The sequence below is a fragment of the Tympanuchus pallidicinctus genome, unplaced genomic scaffold (assembly GCF_026119805.1).
Source record: "Tympanuchus pallidicinctus isolate F22 unplaced genomic scaffold, pur_lepc_1.0 scaffold5, whole genome shotgun sequence".
NCBI classification, from domain to species: Eukaryota; Metazoa; Chordata; class Aves; order Galliformes; family Phasianidae; genus Tympanuchus; species Tympanuchus pallidicinctus.
This window is the reverse complement of record NW_026294769.1, coordinates 7,210,891-7,225,032: the sequence shown is the minus strand read 5'-3', so window position 1 is coordinate 7,225,032 and position 14,142 is coordinate 7,210,891. Positions and strand designations below refer to the sequence as shown.

Genomic DNA, 14,142 nt, shown 5'->3' with positions numbered 1-14,142 from the left:
AACAGAAAAAACCCACTAAGAACACACGTGTAGCATCCTGAAGCAACTTCCTGAAGACTGAACATAATACAGCAAACTTGAATTTCATGTCTTTTTTGCCAACTATCATGTGAGCAAAAGCTGAATGATCAGGTTGATCTTGCATGCAAAGCATCAACTTGAGTTCAGTTCCTGGGTACCCCAGCAGGTTTATACTACTCATCATTCACTACCTCTGTTTGCTTTACCACATTTTGTCAGTGAAATTCTCACTATTTTGTACAAGAAGTGAGGGGAGATTGCCTTGCTTTAACAAGCACTGCTCTTACGAAGCACTCAATACAAATAATAAAGCATTATGATCAAAGTATTTATCTGTGGAATTCTGTAATTAAGGGCAAAGTATTACAGTATGCAGTAATGATAACAAATTAACTACCTAGCACAAATGAAGAACAGTGTGCACTGAAGGTACAGAGGAAGTAGAAATAATTTTTGTCATGATTGTTAAACTAATTTAAAACAAAAAAAAGACATTTTTTCAAACACAGAACATGAAAATAAAGTTTAAATGATTCACAGCATTTTTATGAATTATAGCTAAAAAAAAGCAAAACAAATTGAAAAACCACCATAAAACAAAAAATACAACAGAAAACCTAAAAAGTTTGCTTACCATACCATCAGAATTCAGAATGAACAATGATTTAGATAACACTGTTTTCTCCCTTATCTGCACATATTTGAAAATTATGCATCTCCAAGCTCTGCTGCTGGACCTACTAATATGTCCAGTAAATTCCTGAGACCATCTTTTAAGTTTATGATTTGACACTTCCTAATCTCCAATATCACTTCCAATAGAGAATCTGAGGATCAGAGGTGGCTGCTCTGTCATATCCTTGATCTGGAAGACGCAAGTGCCACTGTCAGCCTATGAATAAAGCACTAAAGTAGAACAAAGCCATCACTTTTCTTCTGGAGATTACAGTATGACAAATCATAAAATGCTGCATGATGTTTAATTAATTTAACAGTTCCTTGCAATATAGTACTAAGCCATCACATAAAATGTGAACATAAAGCATTAGAGAAAGAATTAAAGAAATTATGTTAGAAATGTGAAAATAATCTTTCATCGTGCTTATCCTGCTGTAAGCAAGAAGAAAACCAAATACAAAATACAGATAGTTGGGAAAGAACATACCTATTAACTCCTTATTTCTGACATCTAAGGCCATGTTTCGTAAAGCTGTAGCAACTGCACATACCACCCGGTCATTGTCTATTCGAAGCAGTTCTACCAGGATTGGCAGTCCTTTTTCTTTGCGGACAGCAGCACGGATATACACTGACCACTGTAAAGACACATGGAGAGCGTGGTGAAGAAAGCGAAAAATCCATTAAAGACAGTAAAGCATCTGAGGTTACAGGGCAAGGAGTAAAAGAAACATGTAAACTCAAAGGAGAGGAAATAATTGCATTTATGATGCTAAGCAACCACTTGATTTGGAAATCAGCACTCATTTTTTTTTATGGTGGCAGGGAAATTAATTGATGAATTAACTTGAATCCTAGCACACCTGGTTACATTTTACAGCCTAAGTTCCGACTTAGGCTTTGCATCAACATTTGCTATACAACATTCCATGACATTTTTTCTCTGCTAAAACCACAAAATTATATTATAATATATACTACAAAATATGTTCAAGAAGTCTAAGAATTTCTTTGTTATTATTGTAAAATCAAATATTATAAAAACATGATAATGCTTTTAAAATTTGTCTTACGATTGCTAACTTGTTCAGAAAGAAAAATGAGACTGTTATACATCTGATTTTGGCACCCGTAGTGGCCCCTAGCAGGAGTCAGTAATTCACATACCAGCTGACTCAAGCAGGAGAGGGTCTGTGCAGCGCACATACTGCTTCTCTATAAGTTTTAGCAGAGGAGCCTCTCACCTGGCACCTGGATGACAACACTGGCACAGTCAAGTCTTTATCCTAAAGTGAAGCAGCATTTTCTTCCATGAATACTCTTTTTTGTTTAACAGCAGAAATGATGAACAGAGTTCTTATTTCTAAGAGCTCTAAATGCCCTAAAGATAGGGCATTTAAATAAAGAGAGGTGAAGGTAAAGTTATGGAACCCCTAGGACTTTAAAATATTTCAAATATTCTAGAAACTAAGATGATAAGCCCAAACATTTTCAGATCATGGTTCTCTTGTTTTTTGACAAAGCCTTAACAAACAGTTATATCACACTTCAAAGAACAGTCAGATCACAACAGTGATCCTCCAGAAACAATAAGAGCAAAAACAAATTCCATGACATAAAGCATTAGAAAAAGGAAAGCACACTTATTGCCACCATGCATATGACCTCTACTTAGCATAGCTGAGGTGCTCGCTTTAGAAAGCAAGCATCTGTTTATACTGTTACAGACAGGTGCCCTGAGCAGCAAGAGGTCAGAACACATTTTACAGTAACACCAGTAGAAATAAACAGGCAATGGCTGCTATCCTGTAATGTTTAGAGCACAAATTCATTTTTTGTTATATGGCTCAGAGGAAAGTGGGAAAAAGGAAGACAAATCAGCATTCAGAGAGTATTACTTTATCATCTTTCTTCTGTAGTAAAGATGCACAGCAAAAACTAGCTGGCTGGACTTTGCTGTAGACCAAAGTGATAATGGTTGCAATAAGCTTTTTAGTCAGATACATGGGATGTGGAGCTCAGCATCACTGAGCACAATAATGTAACATGTCTGAAATGTAGATGTGCCACCATTTACTGCAATGAAGTGAAGAATAGCTCTAAGGTGAAAGATAAACAGTAGCAGGATTCTTGGCTGATTGTACCCTCTGCTTCTCTGGTGCCTTCTGTACAACCAACATATGGGGTCACTGGATACAAAACAACTAATTCATAAAGATCAGTGATTTTAACTGAAAGTATCTGCTGAAAAAAAAATAATACTTTCCTGAAACTTGATTGTAATGGGATATTAAAATACATATTGAAAACACCAAAGTAATTTTTTGAGCTTCTTTTTTAATAACCACATATATAGCTCCCAGTTAAGTGTGCTGTCACCTGCAGCTGGGTGCACCCAGAAACTCCCATTCCTGTATTTTCTACGCCTCTCCCATGAAAGACCACCACCGTATCCACTGTGATTACATGGTGATTTCCAGCATGAAAGTTCAAGTTCACAGTGAGACTGTTTTGATAATGCAGTGAGCCTGTTCAGTTGAAGAACTCAAGCTACCAGAGAGAGATGCTGCTACCCTTAGTAAAAGTACATCCCAGATGTAGAGCTTTTAATATGGATTATACAGGGAATCAGTAGGAGTGGTCTGTGGGTGGTTTTTCTTTTTTATATACTCCATACCAGAGAGTATCCAAAATGATTTTATTGATTATTCACTGTATTACAAAACCCTTCAGAATAAAACCTCCAAGAACAGTTTTCCTTTGCATTTTTCATTTAACTGTCAAGGGAAAACACAAGCACTTGTTTTCCAAAACTCAGTATTACAACAGACTTCTTGTTTGTAGCATTTTTGTCATATATTGCAAAAGGCTAAAAGCAGCAAGCTGAGTTACAAAATACATTAACGAATGTGTTTTTTAACCCAGGAGAGAACAAAAGACAATACAGGAGAAACAGTGAAATAAATCAAGCATGAAAAAAAGAGAATGCACACCCCCCTTTCTGAATAATTGACACGTAAGTCTTCAGTATCTGTAATGTACCAATTAATTTGATAATAGTCAATTATACAGCTTTAAAGTTCTCACATGGAGAAAAACCCAGATATAATGTTTTACAGATGGACATATGCACACATAAATAAAACAATGTGTGAGACAGGGAAAAGTATGCGTGAAACCTCTCATCTCCCCTGCACATTCCTTTTTCCCCCCAGCTCTCTTCTGAAACTGGAAAAGAGCAGTGAGAATGCCATCTGCTTTGGAGAAGTTCAGAGGCTCTTCTTTGCGAATTGCTATCATTTCAGCTGGGTTTCAAGTCAGGCACCTTAGGCAGAAAGACAGAAATGCCTATTAATTGTTTCAACAGTCTCCCGAGAACTTTCCATTCTGCAAGTGCTAAGAACTGTCTATGCCTCTTTCCTAAAACTGCCAATTAGGACAAGTCTCTGCAAGCAATTATGCTGTGCTCTGTTTCAGGAAGACTCAAATTGAGATGCCTCAAAATTGCTATTTTATTCTCTCAGAGAATGAAAAAATTGATTCACTCCTGCATATATTCATCATTCTTTTGTTTGCCTAAAGCCATCATGAAACATTCCTGCGTTTCCACTTTGCAGGTCAATTGCTAATATGAGCTCAGTGAAGTAGAAAAGAAAGAGATGAAAAATCATAAAAAAAAAAAAAGAGACAAAGGGTTTGTTGCCTACTGGTGAATGAGGCACTCTGCCAATATACTTAATCATCCTGTTACTCTACAAATCAGTGGCAGTGTCAATGGTCAAATAATGGTTCAATCTGTACAGAGAAATGACTCCTATGGGAAGAGTGTGCACTTCAGAGTGAATAAGGAAACAAATAAGCAAAAATCATTATTGCATCAGGTTGCAGCTAAATTATCAAACATGGGAGCCACAATCTGTGCAGGAATAGTATTCAGAGATAATTGAATTCAGAGGGCATAACTACTACACAGCACCTTAAAGACATCTAGAGCATCTCTATGTCCACTTTCATTAGTAGTTTTATTTTTGTCATGGTAATTAAGAAGAAAAATACAACAATCTGGTAAATTATTTTTTACGTTTGTCACTGTTATTATAGAAGACCATTTCTAGAGCTGCACGTCCATAGAGATTTAACTACATTAGGCTGAAACTTAACAAAAGAATAAAAAGATAAGTTTGATCCAGATGAATTAAGAAAAAAAAGTATTTAACAAGTTAACTCCTTTAAGCATTGCATATAGTTTTCTATATTCTCCAATGGATCACCAACATAGGAGGACAAACCAAAAATGAAGAAACGCTCAACAAAGAATGAAAAATGAGCAAAATAAACAAAATACCACCCAAGAAATAGTAATAATTGAATAGTCTTGATATTTACATGCATTCACTTTCCTGCCACAGAAATCAGTGTTACTTGATTATCTCCAGAATATTTCAATCATATACTTCATTTTCAACTAGCATTTGCATTGTACAATGCAAATTCAGCGCTATGCAATTCAGCACTATGATGCTATGACAGAGATAACAAATGTAAAGGGGAGGTAGAAACTACAACAGGAAAGCCAATTCAGGGCAGCAAGTATGACAGGGCAGGCTAAACTACCAATAGAACCAAGCAGATTAGAAAGAGGACAGGTTTGCTAGGTGGTATTAGTCCATTAATTTCCTTCTGCACTGCGATCTTAGTCAAGCTCTAAGAGAAAGGAAAAATGAGGTAGATAAACGCTTCAAAATAAACAAAATATTAAAATGCTGTGAACAGAGGATAACTTAAGTTCAGAAGGAACTGTCCATTGCATCCTGTCATCCTTGGTTCTGCAGTACGAGTATGTAATTTGTACTCAAATGATCTAAGAGCCATTATAACGACTTTTCTAAGCACTGGAAACACTGTCCAAGCCTATCATTATAAATGAAAGGCTTTTATCTTAAAGTGGTGTACCTCATAGAGTACAGTAATTTACTGTACTTGTATTTCTGTACTGTGTCCCTATTCACCAAACTGACCACCAAGCTGATCAGCTCATGATGTCTGTGATACAGCTGTTCCCAGCAGCATGTTTCCTCAGTATCATCTAGACCTTTGAATACTGTCCTCCTCCCTACAGAGCTAATACACATTTCTCTGTGCTAACTGCTGCAGCCTCATACGTGCAGGGTTCCATCTAGGTTACGAATGTCTGCTAGATTAGTGCACTGATTCTTCCAAAAGGTGCCTCCAGGGATTTGCTGATGAATTACAACAAGTGGTGTTCTCCACTCTACCATAAAAGAATTCATATAGAAATATTTTGAAGAAAAGAAACTAAGGTCTTTTCACTGGAATCCAGAAAACATCCTCCTCAAACAGCCTGATGAAACTCTAAAGGAATAACATGACTAATTATTTGCATCAGAAAAGCCTGGCAGGGAACTCACAATATGGCCCAGCCTGATAAGAAAAGATTGATAACCTAGATGTCTGCTACTTTAGACAATAATTATTCACTAACTGCAAGAGTTTGGAAGGCAAGGCACTCCAAACATCTTTCCTTTTACTCTTTGAAGTAGTAGCAGTGAGTTTCTGACTGCATCAGTCCCTTTTATGTTTTCAGTTCCTTTATGTAATAACTTATTAGAGCTCTTGCTCCCATGGGACTTAAGATTTCTTCAGAATGGAATTAAGAAAATAAATGTAGTTGCTTGCCTGAAGAATGAAGGCTGGTATCTCATCTAGCTATCTTAAGGGATTAGACCACTGACCCAGAAACACCCATTCACACGGATATTGTACCAACTGGTGGTCAAAGGCAGGTGCATTCCATTGTCTGCCCAAAAAACATCACTATTCCCTGCTTTGTATGGTAAAACAGGACAGGGGAAGGAAAAGAGGCAGAAAAGAACCAACTGAGGAACGCTTTAGCCTTACGCTCTTTCAAGACTTACACAGAGCATCACTTGTTCCTGGTTTTGCAGAGTGCAAGAGACTAACAGACATTCAGGCAAATGGAGTCTGCCATCCCACCACTAAAGCTGACACAGCAAGTTTATACAGCCTGCAAAGCAACTGAGAACGAAGGCCAGGCACATGGCAGGGATTGACCATGGCTCAGAGTAGGTGTGCTACCTATTCTAACATAAGACCTTACGTTGACAACAGGTACGCTATGGATCTTGTTTCCTAGCTTTTAAAGGTAAGCATTACTTACATAAGTTATGGTGGCATTTTAAAACAAAGCAGTAATATGAATGACTGAAAGAGTTTTTTAGAGTTTAGCAAAACCAAGCACATTATGCTCCTGGTGGCAATGTTGTTTTTAACTCCATGCAACAGAGAAGATAACATTGCAGGAGATATTCAAAGCAAAAGAAATGTGACTGGTAGACAAATTGACAACAGCCTAAATTTAACTGTCACATACATAACAGACAAACACAGAAATACACAGATAATGAGATAATTCCCTTCTTTCAGTGAGGGGAACTTTGTTCAGAAAGGACATAATGTCAAAAAGCCAAGGTTAAGTATTAAACTATTTTAACTTCTCAAATGTTCAGCAGATTTAACGTATTGATAGCCTATTGACCAAGGTGAAAACTAAAGAGAACTTGCCACTTCTATTCCCACCATCCCAGGAAAAGAACTGATGCCAGACAATATATAAAAAAAATAACTACAGATTTCTTTTACAAGACAGGTCTTGTAACATGGTATCTCATAATTTCTGATATCCAAGGTACTAAAATAATGATATGAGGTTGAAAACAATTCTTAATGAGCAGACAAGTTCCTTCTGGACAGAGCAGACAGTCCTCTTATTTCTATTTGTGCATTCTCCAGAAACTTGATAAGCTAGCAGAGCTCCCAATTAAAGTGGAGGTAAATAAAGTCTTCACTGCATCCAAAGGCATGCCTCAAACCTGATTTGCTCAAGGAAAACTATAACAAAGTTTGATGAGAAACACACTTGCTTTGGTCTTTATGTCCTTTCCATAAGCAACCTTAAGTATATAACCTACTAAGTATAACTGAAAATGTATGAAGTATAATTAGTCTATTTTTGGAAAAAAATGTATTTAAGAGTAGAAATTAAAGCAAAACTAAAACCAATGGCTTTTTTTTTTTTTTTTGGGTGTTGCTTCTTCTGCCTGCAGGAACTTTAGGGTATGGGGAAAATAACGTGGATGTGAATCAATGGGAGAGAATGCTCTGGAAAGCAACAAGTCCCCTCAACATAAATCCACCATTATTAACATCCAATTATTCATGTAGTTTTCCATGAAAGAAACAAGTTTGTGTCCTTCAGATTCCAGCACCAATGTCCTTCCTACATAGTCGAGTCCCAGTGCGGTAGTGAGATGAAGGAACTTCCATACTCACAGCCTCTATTCTAAAATGAATCCTTCTTTCTGTATACTATCAATCTATTTTTCAGAACCAAAATATGTGTAAAAAAATCAAGATAGATATTTCCCATTCCAAATTAAGGTTTTGCACTAAAAATACCCTTCCTCATACCTAAGGTCAAAAACATTTTATTGACAAACTTACATTTGGACTGGTTAGTTGATATTTTCTTTATTCATTTTCTTTATGCTTATTTTCTTTATTCATTACAGAGTGTTTGGGTTCCAAGTATATACTGCATCAATCATTAAAAAAATATCAAGTTTTTTTTTTCTACAAACTGGTAATATGCACAGGCTTTCAGGCAATAAGACTTTGATCCATAGTGTTTTATATTTACACAGGAAAAACAGTGCAGAAGTACATTTATTTTCCACACTTTTTTTTGCCCAGTGTTTGGCTTTAGGAGGAATTTCTGTAAGTGTAACAGTGTTCAAGATGTCCTATAAAGTAAGATTGATTATGTACCTTTGTCAACTTTATGCTTATGTATCAGTGAAAAATTATCTTCCCTGCTATTAATCCTTAAACCTATGCTGCTTTCCTCTTGCATCTGAAATTTGAAAGAAGTAGTCTAGGGGAATTAGACACACATCATCTGTTCATTCCAGTGACAGACATTTATCTAAATTCCTTAGGCAATTTTATTTTATTTTTTAAATTACTCCAGGCTTCTTTTTATCTTCCCACTTTCCTCTCATAATTGCATTGGTTAAGCACTGCCTGTTAAAAGTGTTACCTCTTTGTTACTGAAGATTTTGTCAGTTTTATACCAGCGGAACCAGAAGGGCAGAAAAGCCAGAAAAGAGGCATACAAGTATATGAAACATACATACATACATACATATATATATATATATATACACACACACACACACACATTATTATTATTTTACAGATGAGACTATCTTCAGAAGTATTTAAACACGCCTGGTGTACCAGTTACTTCATATATTCTAGTATTCTTCTTGTGTTATAATAATGCTGCTTAGAAAAAGAAAATACAGCACTGGAATTGCTGTTATTAATTGAAGCATTACCTACTTTAACAAGGCTTGCTCTACTCCTCTTTTTCCTTTATCATAAAGTACTTCTTGAAAGATTAAAACAAAATAATTTCCTATTCATCATACAATTACAATTTCTTGTAAGAACGCAAAAAATGAAAATCTCCCTTAGGAATAACCTCTTATTTTAAGAGCCTGCTATCTTTTATTTCAGTCTATCTTCTATCCAGAAGACTGCAGCAGTGGAAAAGAGAGGTCAAAAGGTGGAAACATCAATGCTTATGTAATCCCCAAAGAGGATTACTCCCCTCCCAAAAATGGCTGGTATGACACGTGAAATTAAGGATATTCATTTTGTGCCTGCACATTACTTGTAATAGTATTGGCAAATCTTTAGAAAAATAGAGCAAAAAGAGAATAACTGAGCTTTTCCCATGGTATCAGCATAGATGGTATTAAAGTTCAAATCAGTTTTTCTAACACATCACTTGCCAAAGAGCTCTGTGGAGCTCTTTTTTCGTCTCTGGTCCCCTGTACATATCTGCCAATTAAGGGATGACAGATACAGATTTATTAGAAATAGGAGAGGGCTCTGCTTCAATTTTTGCACTCCTTTTAGTCCTGGCAAATATACATACATTCCTCCCTCATTTGGACCAGGGATACACCCATCCCCAGATGAATAAAAGACATTTACTGTGTTTCTGTGCCAGGATTATGAAATCATCTGTTGTAGTCTATGGTACGAAAATAACAACATTGGTTTTCAGGCAAAGTTTTCATAGCACTTTGTAGGACAAAATCACTGCACAGAGACTTTGTTGCCTGCTCCATTATGTCACTGAAAGCAATAGTCAAACTTATAAAAAAGTTTGGTGGAACACCACCAAAAATCACATCTCTTAGAATCTGCTGAGTGTGCTAACTCAATGGTCAATAAAATTTTATGGAAAAAAGTCACTCACTGGCCTCAGGGCTAGTATTTCAAAATTAATTCTTACTGAAACTGGTACTTAAATACCTAGCACATACGAATGAGTGAATGATGAAAACGAAAAATGACTCCTTCTGAGACCTAGCTTTGATAACTGCAGACCCCCATACATGTGAGTTTTCATAGTAAATGTGAAAAATTCCAACAGAAAGTAAAATCAATACATTACTTTTATTCATCAGGATTAGATAGTCAGCACTTTCAGCCAGTCAGATCGCTTCATTGCCAGGAAAGGGATGAAGAAATTGCCATGAAAGTAAATCAGGCTCACCAACTCTCACATTTCAGTGATTTATTCTAAACCCAGGAATATTCACAAAATCTAATAAATGAATATTTTTTTTTCCTCAATACACTGTAAATAATTGGAAAGGGAAAACTTGATCTTTTGACTGCAGTTCCAAGCTGGGCTTAGCTGGAATACAGTGTATCGACTGAGCATTTTCCCTGCCCGTTGTACACATTTAATCATTACTGTTGTATTTTAATAATTTTTATTTTTATTTTTTTTTAATAGATGGCAAGATTACTTGCGTTGGTGTTACTTGGTTTATATTTTGCTATGCTCTTGTCTAGTTTCTCCTAAGAGATAAAATGTAAACCAGTTTCTGCAGTGACAATGCAAAATGGTTTCATTTTACTGTCACTGGTGATATTTTGACTCATTTCCATAGCTGCATGTCCACAGATTCATAAAGATGCTGCTTCTTGTCATTTGGATATCGGTTTTCAACATGCATTTTTCATTCTTGACCAACACAATTTTCACTGCTGTATGACAACTTTTCCCACGATTATCAATTCAGAGGACTTAAAATGCTATTGGAAACCTTACTACAGATAGTTCTGTGAAAATAGAGAGGTATTCCAATAGAAGGAGAATTTAGACACAGTTGTAGCACCAATTTGATGTCATCCATGAGGAGATTCCAATGAAAAGACAGGCATACCAGGTCAGTATTCTTACCTTCCAACTCCCAGCAGCCAAATTCTGCAGTGCCCCTGCTGCTCCCTCCAGTGTGTCTGGATTTGAGCACTCAGAAAGAAGTGTGAGGTAGGGTTTGACTATTGAAGGGTGCCACAGCATCTGGATTCCTTTGGGTGGTTCTGCACAGTCTGGGAGAGGTCCTACTCCATCCCACTGTTGGAAAACACAAGACAGACTGTCAGCAAGGATCAGCGAAATACTGAGAGTTGTCTCAGCTGACCCTGTGTGTGCATGTAGGTAAGCAGTCGCTCTTTACAGCATATCAACCTGATTATTTATGGAGAAACCAAACTCCACCAAGTTTCCTACACAACAGCTAGTTGACATAATGAAAACCTTCAGTGCATGTATTCCTTTGGTTAGGAATAAAAACTAATTGAATAAAAACATACCTTCAGAATTAGAAACTAGAACTTGCACAGGAAAAGATCTGAAGTTCCCTGCAATTTTTCTTTTCATGAAAGGGAAAGTCAACAAGAACCACCACTATGGAAACCTAAATCATTCAGGTAACATAAGCATTCAATTCCTTAACAAGTCCTAGAGCACGACTGCAGTGCACATCATCCCAGCCGTACAACTTCTGATCTCCCACTGCAGGCATCCTCAGGCAGCCAGCCCACTGCTGGCAACCTTCAGGTTCAGATTCTGATCTGTTTGGTAGAATCACTTGTCACATACCTGACTCTTCCCACCAATACATGGAAATAACTACAGTGATATCCAAAACAGGCAGTAATGAAGCCTGGACAACAGGGTGGATATTACATAAAGAGCCACACCTATTGATAGGTGTGAACAAACTATTCCACGAGAACTGTGATTTGTCTTTCTCCTGAAATGCACAGAACTTCCATGTAGGCATGAAACATCTTAAAAGAGGGAAATTCAAAGACCACTCTTACTTTCAAAAAAGAAAAATTAATTTCTGTAATACATTTTTAATGATATTTTAAATATGTTATTTTTATCTACATATGCTGTACATTTCGTATTGTGCTTTGCCCTAGTTTGTATAGATAAAGGGATTTAGAAAACTCACAGCCTTAATACCTTTTCTGAAACCAGTCCTTGAATGTTCAGCACAGTCTTTTTTCAAAACCTCTGAGGCCTACAGATTTTATGATATGGCACATAACAGTTTTAAATACCTTGAGTTAGAACTTACTGTGATTATGCAGATATGTATTGTAACATTAAATACCTACTAGACATGCAAAGATAGTACATGGCAAATTAATTCCTTGTTTAGACCTGTAACTATTAATTTTCCTGGGTGATTTAATCAGTTATGACTCAAAGCAACAACAATAATTACATTGAGAAAGGCACAGATTCTCATTTTCAGAACATCACTATAGTTTTATTTAAGGTAACTTTAGACCTAAAGGACAGTGAAGCCTTATCCAATACCCTCTATAACACCTTAATCAAATGTAATCAAAGTTTTGATTGATTATTACTACTGAGTATCAGAAGTACTTTTTTTTTTTTTAAATTGAAGTAGAACAAACACCAAAAAGAAAAGGTAGTGGGATCACTTTATCATGGCCTTCCAGTACTTGAAGGGACATATAAACAAGAAGGGAAAAAACTGTTTACATGAGTTGATAGTGACAAGACAAGGAGAAATGGTTTTGAGTTCACACAGGGGAGGTTTAGGTTAGATATTAGGAGGAAGTTTTTCACACAGAGGGTGGTGATGCACTGGAACAGGTTGCCCAAGGAGGTTGTGGATGCCCCATCCCTGGAGGCATTCAAGGCCAGGATGGATGTAGCTCTGAGCAGCCTGGTCTGGTGGTTGGCAACCCTGCACATAGCAGGGGGGTTGAAACTAGATGAACATTGTGGTCCTTTTCAACCCAGGCCATTCTATGACTCTATGACTGTTTAATACCAGAAAGTTGCTCAGATATAACACTTACTACAGCAGATACATGTTACCAGAGTTTAAGAGACCTGGCACAGCAACATCACAGAAACAAGATGAAAATCACCTTTTAAAGAAAAAGTCCCTTTAAAAGATGATGTTACAGGACTTTGATTTTTTTTTTTTTTCTAAATACATTTCTGCCATTAAACCACTAGGTTGATTTCACTGTATGTGATTCAGTTCTCCTTTTTTCCCAAATAAATAATCACCACCCTTGCCAGAAGTGTCCTTTCACCTACCCATAAAAATACATTACAATCTGGTTCTTATTTTAACTCTTGGAATTTATTCATTTGCACTGTCATAATTTTTTGGCAAACAAGTGAAAAATCTGCCTTACAGGTCAAATCCAACTTCACACCACGTTTGGGCCTTCTACCTCAGTAAGACCCTTTATGATCAACTTGTGATGTCCAAGGACACAACTTGAGATCTTTATTCCTCCAATTCTGATTTGCACATGTCATGGAAGCATTACACAATTGAACAATGCCTGCAGAGTGTATTCATTACACTATTTCAGGAATAACATACTTACGTATCAAATGCATTAGGTCTACCCAATATATTTTTGTGCACAAGAGATGTAACTTTTTAAAAAAACTCAAATACTTACAGTCACATAATCCCATGGACTGCTGAAAATTTAGAGAAAATCAACTGATATAAATAGAGCTGTACTGGTACATGTAGAGCACCAGGAATCATAATTGCACAGAAATTAATATTTAATGTGGCTTTGCCATTCTACCCAGTAATGACAAAACACTTCTAAAAACGTGTGACAAATTATCACCTTTGCCTGCCATTCTTGCTGCTGTCTTTTGGTACATGATGATTACCTTAATTCATTACTGACTAAGGGAGTTTTCTCCTGTTTGTGGGAAACCTTTTTCTCAACACCACAATGCCTCAGAGCATTGAAAAGGTTGGTGCCATGTGTGCAACGAGGAAGCAGTAAACATAATGATGTTGCAAAGATTCTTGTACTACTCTTCAGAGTAGAAGCTTGTGACCAGAGCAGCTGCATGACATGCTGAAATGCAAGCCATGCATGGCAGATGTGCTGGGCCTCAGGCAGCTTTAAGGTCACACAAAAAGGTGCTCCTGTAGCCCGTTCCTG

General features: G+C 36.7%; 1 protein-coding gene across 6 annotated transcripts in view; it reads right to left on the bottom strand.

Moving 5' to 3' along the window:
* The window catches only part of CTNND2 (catenin delta 2), a 612,391-nt gene that overhangs the window by 62,513 nt on the left and 535,736 nt on the right, over nt 1-14,142 (bottom strand). For all 6 annotated transcript variants that reach the window (XM_052703881.1, XM_052703884.1, XM_052703886.1 and 3 more), the window contains exons 15-16: nt 11,066-11,239; nt 1,187-1,337 (exon numbers count right to left, since the gene is read on the bottom strand). In XM_052703881.1, the coding sequence (XP_052559841.1) occupies nt 1,187-1,337; nt 11,066-11,239 (325 nt within the window). The remainder of the gene's footprint in view (nt 1-1,186; nt 1,338-11,065; nt 11,240-14,142) is intronic.